General features: G+C 41.6%; 1 protein-coding gene across 1 annotated transcript; it reads left to right on the top strand.

Moving 5' to 3' along the window:
- The first annotated feature begins 358 nt into the window (after nt 1-358).
- DAW1 (dynein assembly factor with WD repeats 1) lies at nt 359-22,174 on the top strand. The gene is made up of 9 exons (XM_007943960.1): nt 359-426; nt 4,065-4,209; nt 5,892-5,950; nt 8,460-8,582; nt 9,243-9,342; nt 12,950-13,057; nt 19,358-19,464; nt 21,139-21,241; nt 22,052-22,174. Exons 1-9 carry the CDS (start codon nt 359-361, stop codon nt 22,172-22,174), a joined length of 936 nt encoding a protein of 311 aa, XP_007942151.1.
- Nucleotides 22,175-24,225: the final 2,051 nt, after the last annotated feature.

The raw sequence follows: 24,225 nt of genomic DNA, 5'->3' as shown, positions 1-24,225 counted from the left end.
GGTGATGGTTAAGACATTTGTGTTCTAACAAGAAGGTCAGTCATTCGGACCTGCCAGCTGCTCCATGGGAGGAAGGTGGGGCAGTTCCATGAAGATTTACAGCCTTGGAAACCCAGTGGGGGTCATGATGAGTTAGATCGACTTGATGGCAGTGGGTTGCATTTGGTTAGTTGTATTCAGAGGCAAGGATCAGGGAATAGTGAGTCTACACCATCTTGTTTCACAACCAGACATCACTGTACATTTTTTACAGTGAAAAATAAAAAAATACAAATAAAAAAAAATGCAAGTAGGTTAATTTTTAACACGGGCTGCCATCTTAAGTGTTTTATAACATATGTTTGTTTTTATAGGAATTATGCTGGAATATGAAAAAAGTGGAGAAATAAAGACCAAATCCATAGACTTGCTTGATCTCAGTCCTAGGTAAGTTAGCTATATCATGTAATGGCAACATGCATTTCATCTCCAAACTTTTTATTGAAAAACCCTGACATAGGATGTTGTGTGGATGAACTGAATAAACCCAACAGAAAATTCTGTTATTAAAAAAAAAAAAAATGTTCTTTTGTTTTGTATTATTTCCTGTCTCTCTTGAAACACTGCCTTCCACATGAGTGTCTTGTTGAGGAGCTGGGAATGTTAGCCCTTTTGTTTTTCTTTATTAAACAACTTCTACCGACTACAGAGTTTAGTTTCTTTTTAACAATTTTTTATTATAGAATAGTTTTAGATTTACAGAAAACTTGCACATTTGTTTTAGAGTTCCCATATATCTCACACTGAGTTTCCTGTATTATTAACAGGGTACACTAATCAATATGGTAGATGAGCTGCAGTTGACGGGCCAGTGTTGATGTATTATTATCCACTAAGGCCCATCCTTATTCAGGTGCTCTTACTTCTTCCCTAGTGCCCTTTTCTCTGTCCCAGGATCCCACCCAGGACAGCGTGTTCCATTTCGTTGTCAAGGCTACTTAGGCTCCTCTTGACTGTGATGGTTTCTCAGACTTCCCTCCTTTCTCATGGCCTTTTGAGGAGTACTGGTTAATGAGTTTTAAGAATATTACTGAGTCTCTTGTTTTCTGAGTGAATAAAAACGCTCATGGTTGATTGCATATGTCCTTCCTGTTTCTGGGTCAAGGGGCAGAGTGGGGAGGAGCCTAATCTCTGTCTCTGAAGCTTGGTGCTCTCAGGGGAAATGGCTTTGTGAGGTCCTAATGTCCAGAATTCAGTCCCTTTAGGAAATCTTATGTGAAACTGCATTTAAGAGACAGAGCTTAGTGATTAGACCTGTAGGAGTCAAAGTCCAGTTAAGGTGAAGATGTTCTCAATGGTGAAAATGAAAACAAAAGTACTGCAATACGTGTTTTGGAGGCGTGGCCCAGGGCAGCCAGCCGTTTGGCAGTGTGGTTGTCCGTTTACTTTGCTATGATTGCAGGGGAGAGGAGCAGAGCCTGACAGGAAGGGGACCTCTCGCATACCCAACGTTAAATACAGGCAGTCCCCAGGTTACAGACATCTGACCTATGGACAGTCCTGTTGTTGTTATGTGCCATCAAGTCGGACCTGACTCAGAGCCACCCCTTCTTGGGTTTCCGAGATGGTATCGCTACGGAAATAGATTGCCAACCTTCCTTGCAAGGAATGGCTGGTGGATTTGAACCACCAGCCTTCTTGTTAGCCTAGAGTAGGAACTCTAAACGTTAATGAATAGTGTTGGAATTTGTGCTTGAACTTCTTCTTTTTTTTTTTTTTTATTGTGATTTGGGTGAAGATTTACAGAGCAAATTCACTTTCCATACAGCAGTTCACGTATACTTTGTCTCATGACATTGACCACAGTTTACCACAATGCAACAGCTCCCCTCCCTTTTCCTCCCCATAGTTACCTCTTTCCAGTGTCCATCCCTCCATGCACTACTGCCCCCTGAGCTGTCTCCCTGTGCATAAGCAGCCCTTCTTTCTCCCATGATTGTTCTCTCCAAGGAGTGTATCTACCTGAGGTAAATGTTCAACTCATACGCCTGTCTTTTGTTTGGCTGGAAACCATAGGTGTGGGTTCAATTCCAGCCTGAAGGGCAGCTAGGGGCCATAGTCCCAGTGGTTCCACCAGGCTCTATCACACCAGCAAACCTGGTCCCTCCCCCCTTTTTTTTTCCTCCAAATGATTTTGAGTTTTGTTCCACATTGTTCTCCCTCTCTATCAAGGATCTCCTACATAGATCCTCTTCCAAGTGGATGACAGTGGTGGCCGGGCACCATCTAGTTCTTCTGGTCTTATAGTCATATAGGCTGCAGATCGGATGGTGTACCAGTCGCTAGGATGAATTGTTTCCATGAATTTTGGTTTTCTTCATTCTTCTTTGCTCTGGACAAGGAGAGACCCATTGTTGCATCTAGATGGCAGCTTGCTAGCTTTTAAGATCCCAGTCGCTACTCGCCAAAGTAGGAGGTGGAACAATGTTTTGTGTAGTATGGTATGCCAATTGAGCTTAATGTCCCCTGTGACTATGGTCCCAAACCCTCAGGTTCAACTACTCAGTCCCTCTGGGTAGCTGGTTGTGACCAAGCAGTGACCACAACCTTGCCCCTTGTCAGCTCTACTATACACCTGGGAATTCTGATCATTCACATAAACTTATAGGACCATTGTCTGCCAACCTTATATGTGTTCTTGGATACACTCCCCATTTCATAGACATACCTAATCGTTCAGCCTGTCCACCCATCTATCCACCCATATACCCATGTGTGCCTTCACTGACAACGCAGTACTGTATGTGCAAAAGAGTTCATATTTGTTGTCTCTTCCCCCCATGTACTCTCTATGTCTTTCTCATCCTCAATACTGCCATATTGGTCACTCCCATTTGGTACATTGCCCTTCTCTTCACTCAAATCCATACTTATCTCTATCGATCTAACAGCATTCCCTCCCCTTCCTTCCCATCCATGGTAACCAACAAAGAAAATTTCCTTCTATAGCTAAACCTTTCCTTAACTTTTACAATAACAGACTAATACAATATTTGTCCTTTTGTGATTGACTTATTTCACTCAGCAAAATGTCCTCCAAGTTCATCCATGTTAAGCGGTGTTTTGCAGATTCTTCATTATTCTTTAGTATTGCATAGTATTCTAAACTAATGTTATTTTGTAAAGGAAAAATTAGCAGAATTTTTAAGGATTATTGGAACCAGGTGGAGCACTGGAGTCTGTAAATTTTTTTAAACCAATTCTCTTTCAGGAAAATACTATAGTCCATAAGAAATATTATTAACTGTAACTCATTGGATGTTTATTGTTGTTTAGGCACTGGGTTAAGGTCTTAATTTAAAAGTTGAATCTTTCTGAACCTTGATTTCTTTGTTTCTAAAATATTTATGATAAAATCATTAGAGAGTTCTAAGCATTAGGAGAACATGTATAAAGTGAAAAGCATCGTGCCAACACTTTTTTTTTTTACTGCTGTAAAAATATATATAACACGACATTTGCCAATTTCGGGTTGTTCACATGTGCAGTTTAATGACATCATTGGCATCCATCATGATGTGCAGCCATCACTCGTGTCCATGGCCAAATTCTCATCACCATAAACAGATACTCCGCACTTCCTAAACAGTGACTCCCATTTCCTCTTCCCTCCCACCCCTGGTAGTACCAGCACAGTTAATGCCTGTTACTTTAAAAGAAAAAGAAATTAAAAAAAAAAAAAAGGAAGAAAGGAAAAGAAAACAAGCTTATGTTCAGAACCAGCATGCATCTGCCTTCCCAGCTGAGCCAATGGGATGCCTGCACACCTGAGACAGAAATCTCAGTTATTGCCAAACACATCTGGAGAATGCGCATGCAGGCGGCTTTCTTCCATCCATGGGACCATGCTTTGTATTGGTTTGTGTGATAGATTTTTTTTTCCTAGAAATTTCTTGGGAAAGTTGATGGAATCCTGAACGTTTTATAAATGTCATCCTTCATAAACCAAGTGTTTCATGTGATGAATGTACGTACGATTTTTGAAATAGAAAAGAAGTAACTTCTTATTATGTGGTGAATTTCAGTACTGATGTCAGGGCCTTAGTGGACGAGATCCGGAGAGCAGAACCTCTGATAACAGCTTCCCGTGCTGACCAAGTCAAACTTCTAATACAGAGGCTGCAAGATAAGCTGGAGCAACACAAGGACCACAAGTTCTATCTGTTTAAGGTAATAAGTGTTTTAAAATATGCGACAGAAAATTTTCTGTGAAATCGTGGATTTTCTATTAATCTGGAATAAAATACAAATCACGTGTTCTCTTTCCCTAATAATACGCTTACTCCTCACTTACTATCTCGTTGTCTGACATCTCACATTTATGACCCATTAAAAAATCTACTGTCTATTTTGCACAGCACGATGCACATCTGGCAGTAATGCACACCAGGTATGAGGTGAGAGTAATGCTGGCTGTGATGGCTAAGGTCATATGTCACCTTGGCTAGGCCATGATTCCCAGTGGTTTGGCAGTTATGTGATGATGTAATTTGGCAGTTATACAATGAGGTAGTCATTTTTCAGGTTTTTTTTTTTTTTTCTCTCATAATGCTGATTTTCACATAACAACCTGGTCTTTGGAACTGAACCATGCTCATAAAAGAGGAGTGGGTATATTTTTTTCCAAAAATAATTGTTGTTTATTTCAGTGCCTCACATATCCTTACCAAGAGTAAGTCTCAATAAATGCTTGTGGAATGAATAAATGAAATTAATTTATTTCTTGAGAGGTTGAAAAAGATTTGTATTAGTAATTTTTTCTCTGCTTTATAATGATAAAGAGTATCATTAAGGTAGTTTTAAATTATTGAGCAATTACAGCTTTTTAGTTAGAATAATATTAAGAAGTTGTATTTCATAGTATATCAACATTTCAGATTTTCTACTTCCATATGGTTTAAAGTATAGCAAGTCAGTTATTCATTGATGCAGCTTATATAGTGTTAGTCAGTTGTTCACACTCTTACTTTTCTCTAGTCGTTAAGAGCAGCTTCCTTTTTCCTTGTTCAGTAAGACGATAGCTTATCCCGATTGCTTCAGATTACACTGTTTTGCTTTCTCCTGATTTTAATCTCATTATTATAGTGAAATATGATTATTATTTATGTATTTGGCGTACTTTAGTATAAAATATTCAGGCACTCTTTTGCAGTCATCTGATATAGATTTAGAGGATGTAATTACTCTTGTAACCAGAAGGTGGCGCTGTTTAACTTCAACTATGAGCTCCATAAATGGTGTGACCTGATGTAGCCTCCAAAGGGGACAATTTTTGATAGTGAAAGGGGACGCTATTAATAGTTGCGTGCTGGCAACAGAAATAACTGGGGCTGTCCCAACCTAGTCAATCACTCTGTGAACAGGTGATCCAGTTTCAGTGTATTCATTCAATATGTGTTTATTAAGCATCTGCTAAGTGCTAGGTAACACGGGGTTTGAAAGAAAAATAGAAAATACCACATAGCCTCGACTCTCAAGGAACTTGAGGATTCAAATAGTAACACTACATTGTGCAGTCTATATTTGAAACGTATTTAATGTATTTCCAATTTACTCCATGTGTGCAGATGAATAAGACCACACAAATTATGTAAAAGGAAATCTTAGGAATTAGTGGTATTGGGTATCTTATTTAATATCCATGATTTATCTTAAAGGTAAATTGATGGAAAACACAGTAACTACAAAATGTATTCCTTGTCTTAATAATGGGAGGTGTGGTATTTATTTTTCTCATTTGTCCAGATGTGGCAGTTGTCCATTCATTGCACATAATCATGACAACATTGAACTGGCTTGAAGTTAACGCTAATTTAACTTGGTTTGGGTTTAAAACCATGTTTTCTCTGAAGGTCCTGAGAGCGCATATACTGCCGTTGACTAATGTTGCCCTTAACAAGTCAGGCTCGTGGTAAGAGGCTCTTTTCATTTCTACTTTTTAACAATCAAACGATAGAAAACTATCTGACTCTAGTGGTTGAAGATGCCAGATAGTTATGCATGTAATGTGTTTACGTCTCTTATTGTAGTACCCGACTGCATAGAGAGGAGAAATGGACCCTAAAGCTGAGCTTTTTATCATATAATATCTATAATATGATTTAAGGAGCTCAGGTGGCACTGTGGTTAGAGCATTGGGCTACTAACCAGAAGGTCAGCAATTTGAATCCACCAGCCACTCCATGGGAGAAAGATGAGGCAGTCTGCTTCCATGATGATTTATAGTCTTGGAAACCCTATGGGGTAGCTCTACTCTGTCCTATAGGGTCACTATGAGTTGGAATCGACTTGGTGGCAGTGGGTGTTTGGGAGCGGGTTATCATTGGTGTCACTGTGGTAACCTCTGCTTGGGCTGCATATTGAGAGCTGAGCACATCGTCCAGGTACTGCGTAGGCTGCCTCAGGCTGGGTCAGGAGATTCCTGGGGTGTATGGGGCAGGGGCGATCTCTTGGATTGGGCTTGGCATTAGGAGCAGTCAAACAGGGGACATGTCATGGTCACTTGTGATTAGTAAATTCAGAGCAGGCATTTCCCATCTAGCTCAGTGATCATAGGACCTTCAAGTCTGCTTTGAATATGATTTGACCAGCTTGGAACCTGAGGTGCTTTGTAGGAAAGAGGAGATAGAAGTGTGGTCTTGACCTAGACATAAATATAGACGTGTCTATATGTACATAAGGGAGCTCTGGTGGCATAGTGCCTAAGGCATCTGACTGCTAACCAGAAGGCTGGTGGTTCAAACCCACAAGCCACTTCTCGGAAGGAAGACTGGGCAATCTACTTCTGTAGTGATACTGCCTCAGTGACCCAAGGAGGGGTTGCTATGAGTTGGACCCAACTTGGTGGCAGTGAGTTATATGTGCATAAAGGAGCCCTGGTGGCGCAGTGGCTAAGTGCTTAGCTTCTAACCAAAAGGAGAAAGATGTGGCAGTCTGCTTCCATAAAGATTTCAGCCTTGGAAACCGGATGGGGCAGTTCCACTCGGTCCTACAGGGTCATTATGAGTCAGAATCTACCCGACAACACCAGGTTTTTTTGGTAGTTGTGCATATGTGTATTTACTTGTAAATTTAAAGTAAAGGGTGGTCATGGGAGAAGAGGCTGGAAAGAAAATGCCTAGAAGAGTGTCAAGACACATCACCGCCGCTCCTGCTGGACTGTTTAGGGTCCAAAATATGTTTTCCTTCTTGTCATTACCACTTGAAATGCACACTGGCTTTTCAATTATGTGCATTTCCTTTTCTATTTTGGCAAAAAAAAAAACAAAAAAAAAACCCCTCACGTTTTTTGTTAAGCTTTTGAAACAAGTTCTATTTCAGAAATAGAAATATATATGTATATAAATGAAAATCTCTTTTCCATATTTGAAAATATGGAAAGAATGACTAAGATACCGTTATTTTACTTTAAAATGTTAAAGAGCACACTGTGGGGATTGCAGTCGATGTCATGAAACAAAATGTATTTGAACTGTTGAATGGGGAATGAATTTGCTCTGTAAACTTAAACCCAAATCACAATTAAGAAAAATAAATAAATAAAGGAGAGAGAAGAATAATAAATAAAAGATTAGAGAGTAACATACCAGCTGCTTCTGTAGTAGAGTAGTCATATGAAAGCATCAGTTTGTTTATTAAACAAATATTTATTGGACACTTACAGTGTGTAGTCATTGGGCTCGTTCCTGGGGACGATGGTGCAAACCCAATGGACAGAAGGAACAGCACATTTAGAACAAATAATCCGGCTCTTCAGAGACCAGCAGAAAAGTGAATGTGGCCAGTCACTTGCTTATGGGGGAAGTTGAGGTCCCAGAGGTAGCCAGGAGCTCCAGTGGCCTTAGAGACCCAGGAGCAGAAGTTTGAATTTTCCTCTGGATTGCTGGGGAGCTATTGAGGAAGGCAAAAAAGAGAACTCCAACTTCCATGTGGAAAACTGATGTGTAAGGACCCTGAGTGAGCCAGGACTCGTTGTCTGTCTGTTTCTTTAGACGAGAGATGGAGGCCGTGGAGCTAGTGAGAGGGGCCTGTGTTAACACGACTGGTAGATGGAGTGTGCGAGGGGACGGATGAGAGCCCTCAAGGGCGGCACAGGTCTGAGGTCTGACCAATGGGGGGAATGGCAATACCATTCCCTGAGCTACAGTGAGCTTCAGAAATGCCCCTGAGTATCACATACAGCATACGGTTACATGTAACATGTAATAACACGTAAACGAAAACTGCAGCGTTACTGTTCTGTTTCATGACTCATTCTAAGCCAGGGGATTTAGAAATTGTTCCCAATGTAAGCAAATTTGCTCTACATATGCAATGGACATTGTAAAAAGCAGTCAACTGCATGTTTACCCTGCAGGTAAAAAATGAAGTCTTGTGTAAGACCCCGCTGTTCTCACCCTGCCATGTATCCCTTGTGTCAGCTTTATCACAGGCAGCTATGACTGGACGTGCAAACTCTGGGATACCGCCTCCGGAGAGGAGCTGCACACGCTGGAGGGCCACCGGAACGTGGTCTACGCCATCGCCTTCAACAATCCTTACGGGTAAGGGGACATCCGTGCACTCATTCCTGCCTTCTTTGTTTCATTGACTTGTCATCCGTCTGCCGGGGGAGAGAGGAAGAAGATAGCTAGCAAAATGTGTGGAGTGCCCCATGTGGGATTTGGAGGCCCTTCAGATAGCTCCTTGAATCCTTCTTAAAGCCCTTTGGGGTCAGTGTGAATGTCTTTCTATAAACCAGTTGCCATCGAGTCAACACGGACTCATGGTGATGTGTGTCAGAGTACAGCTGGGATCCACAGCATTTGCAGAGGCTGAGTTTTCGACGGTAGGTCACCAGGTGGAGTACGAGAGCCAAGTGCCCTTCCCAGGATCCTTCAGCAGTGAAGAGGAGAGCCAGAGCTCCCGGCCAAGCAAGACTGACTCTGAGACGCCTGCGAGTTCTCCAGTTCTCCTAGCGGCTGTCCCTGCCACGCTGATAAGCTTGGCCGGTGTCTCTGGAGAATGTGACCTATGCCATAGCGTGGTTGACTGGTGTTACCTGATGACGTGACCAAAGTATGTGAAGTGAAATCTCACCATCCTAGCTGCTAAGAAACATTCTGGCTAGATTCAGATATTAATGTTTCTTAATTCAGTGTATCAATACTATAAATTGTATTTGAAAGCCATATATATATATATATATATATTTCTACTTCTAGTGACAAAATTGCCACTGGTTCCTTCGATAAGACATGTAAACTATGGAGTGTAGAGACAGGAAAATGTTACCATACCTTTCGGGGCCATACAGCAGAAATAGTGAGTATGTTTAACATTTTTAAAAATATTTTTAATATCATTCTTTCTTTAGAATTCTATTATAACTAATTTTCTAATTTACCAATGCTTTATTTAAACTGTATATGCTTTATATGGTGGAATAGATACAATGTAAAAATGACTGTAGCTGTCACATCTTGCAGATCCTGTCAAAGACCCTTACCCTGTGAGGCTGAGTGAACGTGTAGTATGATAAGCGTATGACTACAACATGTAATCACACTTCTTCTTCATTGCCTTGTCTTCAGAGGACAGACCCAGCGAGGGTTGATGAAGTTATTAAAATAACTTTTAAAATAACTTCCTTATTACCATGTAAAGCCTTTAGGCTGATGGTATTCTTGGTATGGCCAGAATTCAGATTTGCGTAAATGACTCTGATACTCTAAATGGCTCTATTGGGAAGCCCTTGCCCTTGGCCAATTCTGTGCTACCTGTTCTAGCAATTAGTGGGATAACTGGCACCCTAGGAAACAGGAACTAGCCTTTAAAATAAACAGCCTGCTTCTTTTAGGAGTGAAATTTATTTATGTTCATTTTCAAGTTCATGGTATATTCATCCAACAGCAGCTCAAGGCCCTTGGCTGCACGCTGGCACTTCAGTGGTGCTTACTCTACCAGAGGGCTGTCCTTAGCTTAGTGTTAGTGCGTCTCCTCACAACCCTAGTGCGGAGGTGGTGGTATTCCCCCACTTTACAGTTGAGGACAGTGAGTCATAGAGAGGTCCAGGAATCTGCCCAAGGGCACAAGAAAGACATACTCCTTGTCCCCATGGAGTGCCATCCTTGCGTACACTTTAGAATCTTGAAAAGATTTTCTTTACATATAGATCCTGGGAAGATAGTCAGTAACATCCATCCAATAAATATTTCCTCACTATCAACTTTGTGTGCAGCCCTGGGCTATGTGCCTGGGATACAAAATACATTCAGAAGCAGTTCTTGCCCCTCACGGACTTTGCAGTTTAGTAGGAGGAGTGGGGTGCCAATGAGTAAGTTCAAATCAGCCTTGTGGGTATGTTAGAAGTGGGCAGGTAGCTCAGCAAGGGCCCAGAGGGGAGTGGTGCAGTCTTCTCGGATGGGAGGAACATTCTGGAAAGATTTCACAGAGGAGGGTAGGAACATTGCAGACATAGAGCACCGCACTGGCCAGTGCCCAGTGGGGTGGCCAACACTGGTGTGTGTCTGAGAACCCACATGGCTCTGTGTGGCTAGTGCCATGCCTCTCCACCTCCCCCGTGTGATAGCATGCACAGAATATGTTAATATGAACATGCAACTCACTGGGGTCATCTCTCTGGGGCCTGTGACCAGAGGTAACGTGAGGACCCTTAGCCTGCCCAACAGCCTGAGGGTTAAGAGCAGCAGTGCTTTAGCACACCTGTAGCCATTTGAGGCCAGAGCACAGGGCATGGCATTGGAGTTAGAGCATCAGGAAAAGCATATTATAGAATTACAGAGGACCTTCCATGCCATAGGAGCTCTGGGGGTGCCGTGGTTTAAGCAATTGACTGCTAACCAAAGGTCGGTTTAAACCCACCAGCTACTCTTGTGGCAGAAAGTTGGGCCAGTCTGCTTCCATAAAGATCTGTAGCCTTGGAAACCCCATGGGCTGGTTCTTCCCTGTCTTCTAGGGTGATTATGAGTCTGGATCAACTTGATGGCAGGGAGTTTGGTTTTTGGTTTCCGTGCCATGCTAAGGATTTGGACTTCATCCTATAGGCAGCCTGGCACAGTTGTGGATTTTCAGCTGGGAGGTGGTCTGATCAGTTTGGCTCTTTGGGAAGCTCATTTTTGTGGCCATGTGGAGGAATGGGAGCCAGATAAGCCTTCTAGTCCAAGTGATAATTGATGAAAGCCTGTTGTAAGGCAGATGAGAAGAATGTGAAAGGTGTTAAGGGAGTAGAATGAATCGGATGTGGTTCCAAGAAGATAGAAGATGTGATTCTCCAATTTTGGGCTCTGTGATGGGCAGCACCACTCACCAATTCCCACATAGAAGAGGAGGGGCAGGCTTGGTTCACAGGACTCTCGTGTCTTAGGCAGATTGGTGATACCCCAGTAGAGGCAACCTTTTGGCAGTTGGCTCTGTGGAGCTGCAGCTAAGAGGCAAGATCTGGGAAGGAGACATAGCTTTATGAGTTACTGCCATATGGGTGGTAGCTGAAACCACTGTGTAACTGAATTTCCCAAAGGAAATTAGATTGTGGAGAGAAGACTATCAGAATGTTGGAAGGATAGAGAGGAGAAAACTTCACAAGATGCCAAAAAAAGAAAAGAAGAGAAGGAAAGGAGAGGACTGTTGAGGCTGTCAAGAAGGGAGAGATGATCAAGAACCAAGGAGTCAGCAGTCCTGGATGCCAGAGCAGCTCAGTGGGATGACTGACCAAGTCCCTTGGACATTTAGCCAGACAGGTTTTAGAATGGATAGGAGAGTGAACTCAAAGAATGAATGGGAATCGAAAAACATGGATGGTAGGAATCTTGTTGTAAATGGAAAAAAAAAAAAAAAAAGGTAGTTAAGAGGGGTATGGAGAGTCGATGGAGGATTTGTTTCTATGTGGGAAAAACTCAAGCATGTTCATAGGCTACCAGGAAGGAACTAGTTTAGAGGGAAGGAAGAGTTAGTGGGCACCTGCTTCCCACGGCTGCAAGGAAGGCAAGGTTCTCAAGTGAATGAAGGGCTCACTCTTCATCTGAGACTGAAGGAAAGCAAAGTGAGGGCCGGGGCGGAAGTCTTACCTAATAGACCAGTTTTCTCATGGAAGTAGTAGGAGGCCAGGTTATCTGCTAAAGAGGGGTGAGCATGAGGCTGAGGACAAGTGTGGAGAATGGGAGAACCTACTGAGCCAGAGATGTGTTTAACCACGTGTAAAGTGGTGCCAAGGGCAACTACCTTAGCAGATTCCGTTTAGCTCCTTGCACCAAACATGAGTGATCTGCCAGCTCCAGGCTGGATCCTGGAATGATGCCCTCTTGAGAAGAGGCTGCATGTCCTCCCACAACCCCTGGCTCGGTGGAGGGGTGCTGGCTCCCTCTGCCACCTCCAGACCGGATCAGAAGCAAACAGAAAAAGCGAACCCCTTCTTCCTTGAGATTCAAGCTATCTGGCTGGCCTTTCCCTTATTGCTGCCATCACAGCCCTTTAGCCATTTGAGGACAGGAGGCACGAATGAGCAACACTAGAATCAGCTGTGTAGTTTGCATAAGCTGCCCTAGCTGAGTGGTGAGGCAGGGAGAGTGGATGCTTGGGTAAAATCCCAGGTTTGTTAAGCTCAGGGGTTTGCATGAAGGGTACAGTTGAAAGATAGGGACTAAGCGTGTCAAGGATGCTGGCAGGAGTGAACCCTCACAGGGTGCCGGGTATGTGGAGACGATGGATGAAGAGAGAAGGAAGGCGGATGGGAGATAAACTAGTGAGGGTGATATGGAAGAGAGAAGGCTGGCACAGCACTCTGCATTCATGTTGGGTGCAAGGAGCTAAACGGAATCTGCTAAGGTAGTTGTTATATCTTGAAACTTTTCCTTGTAAATTAACAGTTCCAAACTCTACCTTTAAAAAATGTCTTCTACTTTTTGTACTGTAGGTGTGTTTATCATTTAACCCCCAAAGCACACTGGTGGCTACAGGAAGTATGGACACAACAGCCAAACTGTGGGATGTTCAGAGTGGAGAAGAAGTGTTCAGTTTAACGGTATGTTACTAAATGTCAACCATTTTCAAGGGCTTTATCTGTTCATTAGTTGTTATTTAGGATAAACCTACTATTTGTGTTGTTTTTGTTTGTATTTTTGTGAGAAAATGAGTTCTAAGCTAGAAGATGCTCTTAAGCCCTTGGTTTTCAAATCATAGTGTAAGAACGTTCCGGTTGGTTTGTCAGCTGCTCTAGAAGACTTGGATGGAAGTATAGGCGTGCCTTCTATTTTGACTGACTTTAGTCTGTAAAACACAGACTATAGCTTTAAAACCCTCCTCATCTATGTGACTAAAAGCAAAGTAGGTAGAGAGGAGCAGTTGTTGGAAGAGGAAGAACAGGAGAACCGTTCCAGAAGATTCCTTTAAAGGACGACAGTTAACAGTCTTCTCCACCTTCCAGGAGTAGGAGCCTCCTGTGTTAAGTGTGAAATGCCACATAAGTGACAGGAGGGAAAAGGTCAAAGAGCACTGGCCCACAGACTGAGTGCTGCTGGGGAAGCGGGGAGTCTCCCCCAGGACCCCAACCACCACCACCAGGCTTCCAGCACCTTCTGCTGAGTGCCGCCCTCCCCTTCTTCCCGCCCCTGCCCAACGGCCAAAGCAGTAACAGAGCTGTCCTCTGGTATCAGTAGCAACAGTTGGCGAGCAATCCACTCTTCGTTTTCTTTCGAAGTTAGCAGTGGATTTGAAAAATAAAAGAAATAGAACCGCCTTTCCTAGACGGCCTTTTCAAAGGTAAATAGTGGACTGAAAGGGGAGGAAACTCCCCACCTTCAAGTAACACCCAGGGGTTTTCTTTCTTGAATCTGAGTGTGGGGACTAGTAATAGGAGAACCGTAGTGTGACCATGGTTCTTAGCATTTTGTGGGGCCTGGCGTTTTCATTACCCAATCTTTCAGGCAAATCTGAAGAAATAGGTTTCGGTAATGCCTGCAGCTTCAGCTGAAAACATTCTTTTCACTGACAGTGAGAGCTTTGAAGAAGGCTCTCTTATTGTGTCCCTGGCTGCCACCAGAGGGTGCATTTGTGGGTTGAGAATTCCAGTGTTCAGCTGCATTTAATTATTGTCTTTTGGAATCAGCCAGAAAACCAATTTGTAAATGAACCTTTCTAATCTTGATATTATTTTTAAAATGCTGTTGTTGTTGTTGTTGTTATGTGCCGTCGGGTTGGACCCGACTCGTAGCGACCCCTCCTTGGGTTTCTGAGGCTGTGTCAGTATGGAAGTAGATTGCTCAACCTTCCTTCCCAGGAGTGGCTGGTGGGTTTTAAAACGCAGTGATGTTAATTTACTAGCGTAATTGAGGAAAACAGAGATATACCCCAAGTAGGATCCGTTATCAGTGAGTCTGCTGCAGCAGGGCTTCTTCCCATTGTCCTGCTGTTTGACGATCAGCACTGGACTGTAACCAGGGGAAGGTAGGCCAAAGACTGGGCATTCATTCATCTATTTCATGTAAAATGTTAACTTATTCCAATTTCCTTTTTTAAAAGTTAACAATTTTACTTCTTAAACAGTTTTCTTTGCCTATCATCTACTATATGGATCCCTGGTTGTACAGTAGTTAAGCACTTGGCTGTTAAGTAAAAGGTCAGTGGTTCAAACCCACCAGCTGCTCTGCAGGAAAAGGATATGTCAGTCCGCTTCAGTAAATATTTACAACCTTGTGGGGCAATTCTCTTCTGCCCTATAGGGTCACTGTGAGTCAGAATCGATTTGACAGCATTTTTTTTTTTTTTTTTTTTGAGGGAGGGTGGGTATCATCTACTGTCAGCCCCTGAAGAATACAGCACTTTCTAGAGTTCCCTGAGGCAGTGTGAAGGAAGACCTCTGATGTCCTCAAGTCTGTCTTCCATGTCTGCTCTTCTTTTGTTGTTTTCTTAAAGACAACTTTGTTGAGGTAGACTTAATGACCATCACCTTCACTGGTAGAAAGTGTACGAGTCAGTGATTTTTAGTAAATGTTTGGTTTTCCAAACATCACCATAATCTAAATTGAGAACATTTCAAAAGAAACCTCCTGCCCCTTAGCAGCCACTCCTGTGCCCACCCAAGCCCTTAAAAACACACAAACAGCTGCCATTGACGTGACACCAATTCATGGGGACCCCACGCATGTCAGAGTGCAACTGGGCTCCATAGGGTTGTCTCTTTTTCTAAATTTTATTGATTTTGTTGAGAGTATACACAGCAGTGCATGCACCGCTTCACCCGTTTCTGCCTGTACAATTCAGTGACATCAGTGACATTCTTTACGTTGTGTAACCATTCTCACCTTCCTTTTCTAAGTTGTTTCTCCCTCAGTGACATAAACTCACTGCTTCCTAAGGCTCCTATCTAATCTTCTGAGTTGCTGTTATCACTTTGAGCCCATACAGATAATTCTTAAAAGAGCATAATGCTCAGGGCAGACCTTTTTTTTCTTTTTTTTTTTTTTTTTGCTAGTTAACCTAAACTAGTGTTCAGTTTTAAGATGACCGCAGGGGATGTTTTGGGTTTGGGGTTTAAAGACTGTCTCAGGGCTGTGATTTCAGGAGTTCATCCACCTTCCATGGCTCCAGGAAGTCTAGAGTCCATGAGAATGTCTGTTTTGCATTTTCCTCCCTTTGATCAGGAGTCATCTATGGAATCTTTGATCAAAATGTTCAGTAATGATAGCTGGGCACCATCCAGTTCTTCTGGTCTCATGGCAAAGGAAGCAGTTGTTAAAGGAAGCAATTAGACACACATTCCACACTCCCCTTCTATTCCTGACTCTACTTCTTCCTCTCTTGCTCCAGGTGAATAGAGATCAATTCTTGTGCCTTGGATGGCTACTTGCAAGCTTTTAGATCTCAGGAACTACACAGTGAACTAAAAAAACTCTGTTTACTGCCTTCAAGTCCATTCAACTCACAGCAACCCCTCCTTGGGTTTCTGAGGCAGTATTGCCCATTCTTCCTTCCAAGGAGTGGCTAGTCAGTTTGAACAGCAAGCCTTCTGGTTAGCAATCAAATGCCTTAGGCATTACACCACCAGAGCTCCCACACAATAAACTATGAGATAGAACATAAGCACTAAACACATTATTAGACCAATTAACTTGGATATTCCATGAAACCATGACCCTAACCTCCAAACCAAGTAGCCAAATTCCATTAAGTGTTTGGTTATACATAAGCAGCCTCAGTAGGTACACTCTGTGTGTGTGAGTGTCAGTTCAACTTTTTACAGGTATAAAACCTATTGACAGTAATTATAATTGGCTGTTCAACCCCACTCTTCATCAGTGCAATTTTTCCATCGCCAGTAACCTTCCTCCTGCCTCTGGTAACCACTAATAAACTTTGGTCTCTATGCAGTTGCCTTTCCTTGTCTTTTTATATGAGTGAGGATATGTAATATTTGTCCTTTTGTGATTGACTTATTTCACTCAGCATAATGTCTTCAAGCTCCATCCACACTGTAGCATATGTTGTTGTTAGGTGCCATCGAGTCATCTCCGACTCATAGCAGCCCCATGTACAGCAGAGTGAAACACTGCCTACTTCCGTGCTGGTTCCATGATCCTTGCTGTACCTGAGCCCATCGTTGTAGTCACTGTGTCAGTACATCTCATTGAGGGCCTTTCCCTTTTTCATCGACCCTCCACTTTACCAAGCATGATATCCTTCTCCAGGGAATGGTCCTTTCTTACAACATGACCAAAGTAGGTGAGATGAAGTCTGGCCATTCTCACTTCCAAGGAGCATTCCGGCTACACTTCTACCAGGACAGATTTGTTAGTTTTTTAGCAGTCCATGGTACTTTCAGTATTCTTCACCAACACCACAACTCAAAAGCATCAACTCTTCTTCACTCTTCCTTATTTGTCATCCAGCTCTCACATGCATATGAGGCAATTTAAAATACTGTGGCTTGTGTCAGGCGCACCTTAGTCTTCAAGAAGATATTTTTGCTCTTCAGCACTTGAAAGAGGTCTTTTGCAGCTGATTTGCCCAGTGCTATACGCTGTCTGATGTCCTGACTGCTGCTTCCACTGGCATTGATTGTAGAACCAAATAATATGAAGTCTTTGACAACTTCATTCTTTTCTTCATTTATAGTGATGCTGATCATTGATACAGTGGTGAGGATTTTTGTTTTCTTTATATTGAGGTGTAAGCCATACTGCAGACTGTATTCTTCAATCTTCATCAGTAAGTGCTTCAAGTCATCCTCACTTTCAGCAAGCAAAGTTGTGTCATCAGCATATCACAGGTTGTTAATGATTCTTCCTCCAGTCCTGATACCACATTCTTCTTCATATAATCCAGCTTCTTGGATTATTTGCTCAGTGTACAGATTGAATAAGTGTGGTGAAAGGATACAGTCATGATGCACTCCCTTCCTGATTTTAAACCAGGCAGTGCCCCCTTGTTCTGTTCAAACATCGGCCTCCTGTATTATGTACAGTTTCCTCATGAGTACAATCAAGTGTTCTGGAATTCCTATTCTTCTCAATGTTATCCATAATTTATTATGATCTACACAATTGAATGCTTTTGCATAGTCAATAAAACACAAGTAAACATCTTTCTGGTATCTTTGCTTTCAGCCAAGATCTATCTGACACCAGCAATGATATCCTTTGTTCCATGTCCTCTTCTGAATCCATCTTGCATTTCTGGAAGTTTTCTGTCAATATACTGCTGAATTATCTTCAGTAAGGTATTATTTGTATGCAATATTAATGATATTGTTTGATAATTTCCACATTATGTGGGATCCCCTTTCTTTGGAATAGGTACAAATATGGATCTCTTCCAGATAGTTGGCCAGGTAGCTGTCTTCCAAATTCCTTGGTATAGACGAATGAGTGCTTCTAGCATGGCATCTGTTTGTTGAAACATCTCCATGGGTATACTGTCAATACCTGGAAAGTTGTTTCTTGCCAGTTCCTTCAGTGCAGCTTTGATGTCTTCCTTCAATACCTTTGGTTCTTGATCATATGCCACCTCCTGAAATGAATGAACATTGACCAATTCTTTTTGGTACAGTGACTCTGTATTCCTGCCATCTTCTTTTGCTGCTTCCTGCATCATTCAATATTTTGCCCATAGAATCTTTTAATATTGCAACTCGAGGATTAAATTTTTTCTTCAGTTCTTTCAGCTTGAGAAATGCTGAGTGTATTCTTCCCTTTTGGTCTTCTAACTCCAGGTCTTTGCACATTTCATTATAATAATTGATGTTGTCTTCTTGAGCAACATGCAAGCCACCACAGTAGGATAAACTGACAGACAATTTTGTCTCCCTTTTTGCTTTGTCACCAAGGATACCATTTTGTGTAAACCAAATGATCAAGGCTCATTTCTCTTCTGGCTGAGTAGTATTCCATTGTATGTATGTACCACATGTTGTTTATCCACTCATGCTTGATTCTACCTCTTGGCTATTGTGAATAACACTGTAGTGAACATTGTATATAAGTTCCTTTTTGAGTCTTTGCTTTCATGTATTTTGGGTATATACCTGGGAGTGGAGTTGCTGGGTCATATGGTAGTTCTGTATTTAGTTTTTTTTATACTCACCAAATTGTTTTCCACAATGGCTGTGCCATTTTGTGTTCCCATTGGCAATAGATAAGGGTTCCAATTTCCCCACATCCTCACCATCATTTGTTATTTTATGTTTTTGTTTTTTATCTTACTTACTTCAGTGAGAGTGAAATGGTATCTTATTGTGATTTTGATTTGCCTCTCTGAGGCAGAGGTCAGCTACACTGAGCATCTTTCCACGTGTTTGGTGGCCATTGAATGTTCTCTTTGGTGAAATGTCTATTCAAGTCCTTTGTCCATTTTACATGTGGGTTGTCTTTTTGCTGTTAACTTTTCAGAGTTTTTTAAATATATATTTTAGTTATTAGATTCTTGTTGGATATAGGGCTTCTGAAGATATTCTTCTAGTTGGTATCTTGTCTTTCCACTTTTTTGGTAGAGTCCTTTGATGAACAAAAGGTTTAAATTTTTATGAGGTCCCATGTATTTATTTTGTCCATAGAGTTTTTAATGGCTGATTTCTGGAAGTTGATCATCAGGCCTTTCTTTCGAGGTGCCTCTGGGGGGATTCGAATCCCCAATGTTTCCATCAGCAGCAGAGTACACTGACCGTTTGCATGACCCAAGGACCCCACCTGTAGCCCTAGGCAACTACTTATCTACTTTCTGCCTCTATAGCTTTGCCTTTTCTGTCACTTCCTTTTAGACTATTATATTATACATGTGTAGAAATCGTTTTATCTGTGGGAATACATGACAATATCTGCTCTCTTTCTAGGGACATTTAGCTGAAATCATTTCCTTGTCCTTCAACACAGAAGGAAATAAAATCATCACGGGCTCATTTGATCACACAGTTTCAGTGTGGGATGCTGCAACTGGGAGGTATGAATTTTTTAGCTTGAATCAAGCTGTTCAAAAGAAACTCCCTGTTATATACTGGTTTAATTTGATATTTACTGTGTTTTCGGTTCTATAGGAATGTTGTTGTTGTTGTTGTTATATGCCATCGAGTTGGACCCAACTCATAGCAATCCCTCCTTGGGTTTCCGAGGCAGTATCACTACGGAAGTAGATTGCCCCATCTTCCTTCCAAGGAGTGGCTGGTGGGTTTGAACCGCCAGCCTTCTGGTTAGCAGTCAAGTGCCTTAGGCACTACACTACCAGAGCTCCCTATAGGAATAGGACACTTAAAAAGCATAAATGCATTCATTCTTTAGAGGGTATTTCTGGTCCACAAAAATAAATATGTGTTTCCTGGGAATGGTGGGGAAATAATGTGAAAGCAACATAAAAGAATAATATTTGAAATAGCATGGTTAGATAGCTTGATTATTTGCTCTATGTGCTATATAATCCAATCTCAATGGTCTTTCATTGTGGTGGGCATGGATATCATAAATAAATCAAACTCATAGCTAATTTCCCAAATTTAATTTAGTCCCAGAGCTTCAATTTCCTTCCTAATGATTTTTAGTTCTAGTTGCTAAGAAGTTAACTACATTAGTCTATTTGTGTTATAAAACACCACTCTTGAACTTGTGTGCATTTTGATGGTGGGGATGATTATCAGGGGTAATGTTTTGGTTACCTGGTGCCTCTCTGACAAGAATGTACCATAAATGGGATGGCTTAACAAACAGAAATTTATTCTCTTACAGTTGGGAGGCTTTCAGTGCCAGTTCAAAGTGCCAGGCTCTCGGGGCTGGGTAAAAGCCTCTCAACCTTGGGCTTCAGCTCTGCCTCCTGCTCTTAGCCCACAGAAGCTAGAGGCTTTTCTTTACTCAGCTGCTGGCTGCTGAGGCTGACAAACCCAAGGTTAATAAGTAATGAGGCATAGTCCTGATATTATCAAATGACACGGCAGGCCATTAATTCAAGTCCATTAAAAGTCCCAAGATTGGCAGAGCATGGCAGGCTGCTGAACAATGATTTGGCTACATGCAGGGTTCAAGCATGCAAGCTAGAGACTATTCCCAAAGCTGCTTCTTACATACAGGAAGCAGACCACATCCCAAAGGCAGCTACTCAGCTGCTTGTGGTAGATCCCACTATGGAGTTGATTGCCAGTGTCTTCATGGGGAATAACTACCACCAGCTGCCCTAACACTCAACCAGGCCCCGCCAAGTTGACACACAAACATAACCACCACAGGTAATGCCCAAAATATATGCAATAAGAAAAGAGAGAAGCCAGGGCCCTTTCAGTCATTGGATGGATCGTTCTGGAACAACAGGCATTCACTTAACTGGTGTAAAAATCATTCCAGAATTTCATACTACCTTTGTTGTTTTTTGCCCATTCCTTTCTGAAGTATTAGGTCTTCACTGTTATTTTCTTTGTTTTAAATCTTAAATGCATATTTGTTGAAATAAAATCAGTAGCTGAGTTGATTTGTTCTGGGCTGTGGCAGAACCTTTTTTGCTTTGTCATCAAGGATATCATTTTGTGTAAACCAAAATACAGATTACCTTCCTTCCATGAACTTGACCTCTTTATTTGTGTGCATATCCTGAAGTCAGGTATCTTTCACCGCTTTTAATTTTTCCATTTTGCAGGAAGGTGTATACCTTGATTGGTCATCGTGCTGAGATCAGCAGTGCATTATTCAACTGGGACTGCTCCCTGATATTAACTGGCTCGATGGACAAAACCTGCATGGTGAGCTAAAGAAGTACCTTCACTCTCTAATTCTTGTATCTGTCTTTTTTACTGCATCAGATTATACATTGTAACATTTACAAATTTCAAAGGTACTGTGAAATTAAAATGCTAATTTAGAAATAACAATTGGTCATTGTTCTTATTTCGGGGTTTCTGATTTCCCAAGTTGAAAGGAATAGCAATGTAGTAATTGCAATTGAGATTTATTTAGAACTCTGATGGCGTAGTGGATAAGGCACTTGACTGAGATTTATTTAAAGGTCTTATTTCAAAAGACATATTTTTAAAAAATGTCTTTCTGTTCATTTATAAATTGTGATTAGTATTAATCTCAAGGAATCTCAATGAAGTGTCTCCTTGCCTCTAAGTTTCTGCACTCTTAAAAATGGCTCATGCTCTGAAATTATTTGATTATCTCTCAGATGTCTTATAAATCTTATAATATACTTTCCATTCCCTGGAGTTGGGGTTTTAGATCAAGCATTCATCATGATGTCCTTTATATAAAAAGATGACATCTCCACTCCAATCAGGAAAGCATGCACTTTGAAAGTTTTTCCTAGTGTGGTGATGGATTTGCATGGATCCATTCAAATATCTGACTTAGTTTTCTATGACTGAAATGTGACTTCCTATATAGCTGACTATGGTCTCTGGCCATGAATTAATGTAAAACCAAACACACACAAATTATGCATGCAATTTTGGCAAAGTTAGTTAACTGGTCATAAATGTGCCATAAAGACTGCTTCTGGTCATATTTGCTCTATAAGCAGGAAATCATAGTCTTTAATTTTTAAATTGCAGCTATGGGATGCTACAAATGGAAAATGTGTGGCAACCTTAACAGGCCACGATGATGAAATATTAGATAGCTGTTTTGATTTCACTGGAAAACTTATTGCAACTGCTTCAGCTGATGGTAGGTAATCAGTCTATAAATTTAATTCATGGAACGATGTATGCATTGCTTGATAAACATGTATGATTCTACACTATGGGTCATCTCCCTGATGATCAGCTGTGATGGGACCTATATCTGCCTCATCTCCACGATGATCGTGTATCTTGTTACACCATGTCATTATCATATCCTTGATAACCACATTGTTGTTGTTGTCGTTTTTGTTATTAGGTGCTGTCAAGTCAGTTTCAACTCATTGTTCAACAGAACAAAACACGGCCCAGCCTTGCGCCACCCTCACAATCCTTGCTGTGCTTGAGCCCACTGTTGCAGCCCTTGTGTCAGTCCATCTCGTTGAAGGACCTCCCCTTTTTCTCTGACCCTCCACTTTACCAAGGATGATGTTCTTCTCCAGGGACTGCTGCCTCTGGATAACAGGAGAGATGAAGTCTGGCCATTCTCACTTCTAAGTACATTCTGGCTGTACTTCTTCCAGACAGATTGGTTCATTCTTCTGGCAGTCCAGGATATATTCAGTATTCTTTGTCAGCACCATAACTGAAATGTGGCAACTCTTTTTCAGTCTTCCTTATTCATTGTCCAGCTTTCACATGCATAGGAGGCTGTTGAAAAGATAGTGGCTTGGGTCAGGTGCACCTTAGTGTTCAATGCTTTAACCTCCTTAGCACTTTAAAAAGAGGTCTTCTGCCTCACTCAGTGTGTTATTTAGTTTTCTAACAGCCGCTTTCATGGGTGTTAAGTGTGGATCCAAGTAAAATGAAACCCTTGACAACTTCTTTTCATAATGTCATGATGTTGCTTGTTGGTCCGGCTGTAAGGATTTTTGTTTTATTTATATTGAGGTGTGATCCAGACTCAAGCCTGTACGTAGTCTTTGATTTTATCTGTGAGTGCTTAAGGTCCTCTTTGCTTTCAGCAAGAAGGGTTGTGTCATCTCCATATCACAGTTGTTGATGATGACCACATGGAATGCTGTGTTACGTCTGCATCATCTCCTTGATCACCATGTGTAACGGGATATTCTAGTTCATCATCTGGGCATTAAATTATGTATTCGTTATTTCCCTGATGGCCAGGTAGACCCAGTGCTTTGTATGTCTGCATCATCTTCTTGAGGGCCACATACGGTAATGCTTAAATCTGTGTCACCTTCTTAAAAACCATGTATGGTGCTGCATTATACATGCATCATCTCCTTGACTGCCACATATGATGTTATACTAGATCTGCATCATATCCTAGTAAACCACGTATGATATTATTTTATGAGTCATCTTGTTGACAAGTATGTATGATGTCACACTACGTATCATCTCTGTGAAAGCTACATGTAATGCTATACTATACCTTCATCATCTCATTGACAACCGTATATATTGGTATGCTATGATGCATCATATCCTGGATAACCATTTATGATACTAGACAGTGGGTCAGCCTCATGACGACCATATGCGAGGCTCCATTAGGTTTGTGCTATCTCTGTGTCAGCCACATAAGATGATTTGTTATGTATGTGTTATTTCCCTGATGAGCATTTGTGATACTACACTGTCTGCATCATATTTCTGACAAACATGCATAACGCTACACAATTTCTGCATCATCATCAACCCTGTAGAACACTATACTATATCTACATCGTTTCCTAGAGAACCATGTCGGGTGCTATACTATGTCTGCATCATCTCCTCAACAACAGCCTGTGTTGCTGCACTCCATCTGCTTTATCTCCTTGACAAGCATATGTGATGCTGTAGTGAGTCTACCATGTGTCAGGCCATTGAGACATTACCTCAACAACCAAATATGATGCTACACTAAATCTGTGACATCTCTTATGTCTGCAGACAGATGATTTTACACTCTGTCTGCATGATCCACCTGATGACCATGCATGAAGTCACACTGCATCTGCATCATCCCTCTGCTAACCGTATTTGATGCTACCTCGTGTCTGCATCCTACGCCTGACTCCTGTGTTTTAAATTATGCTATGTCTTTGTCATTCCCTTTAAAACCACTTCTGATGTTACATTATATTATGTTAGGTGCA

This window comes from Orycteropus afer, unplaced genomic scaffold (assembly GCF_000298275.1).
Source record: "Orycteropus afer afer isolate SDZICR_OR568_19922 unplaced genomic scaffold, OryAfe1.0 scaffold00006, whole genome shotgun sequence".
Classification (NCBI taxonomy): domain Eukaryota; kingdom Metazoa; phylum Chordata; class Mammalia; order Tubulidentata; family Orycteropodidae; genus Orycteropus; species Orycteropus afer.
The sequence above is the reverse complement of the archived record's forward strand: the minus strand, read 5'-3'. Positions and strand labels throughout refer to the sequence as shown.

Excerpts from the sequence above, each read along its gene's own strand:
- DAW1 (XM_007943960.1), top strand. The coding sequence starts at position 359 with ATGCTGGAATATGAAAAAAGTGGAGAAATAAAGACCAAATCCATAGAC. Across the intron at positions 4,210-5,891 it reads ACAAGTTCTATCTGTTTAAG|GTCCTGAGAGCGCATATACT; the intron begins GTAATAAGTGTT and ends TTTTCTCTGAAG. Across the intron at positions 21,242-22,051 it reads CGATGGACAAAACCTGCATG|CTATGGGATGCTACAAATGG; the intron begins GTGAGCTAAAGA and ends TTTAAATTGCAG.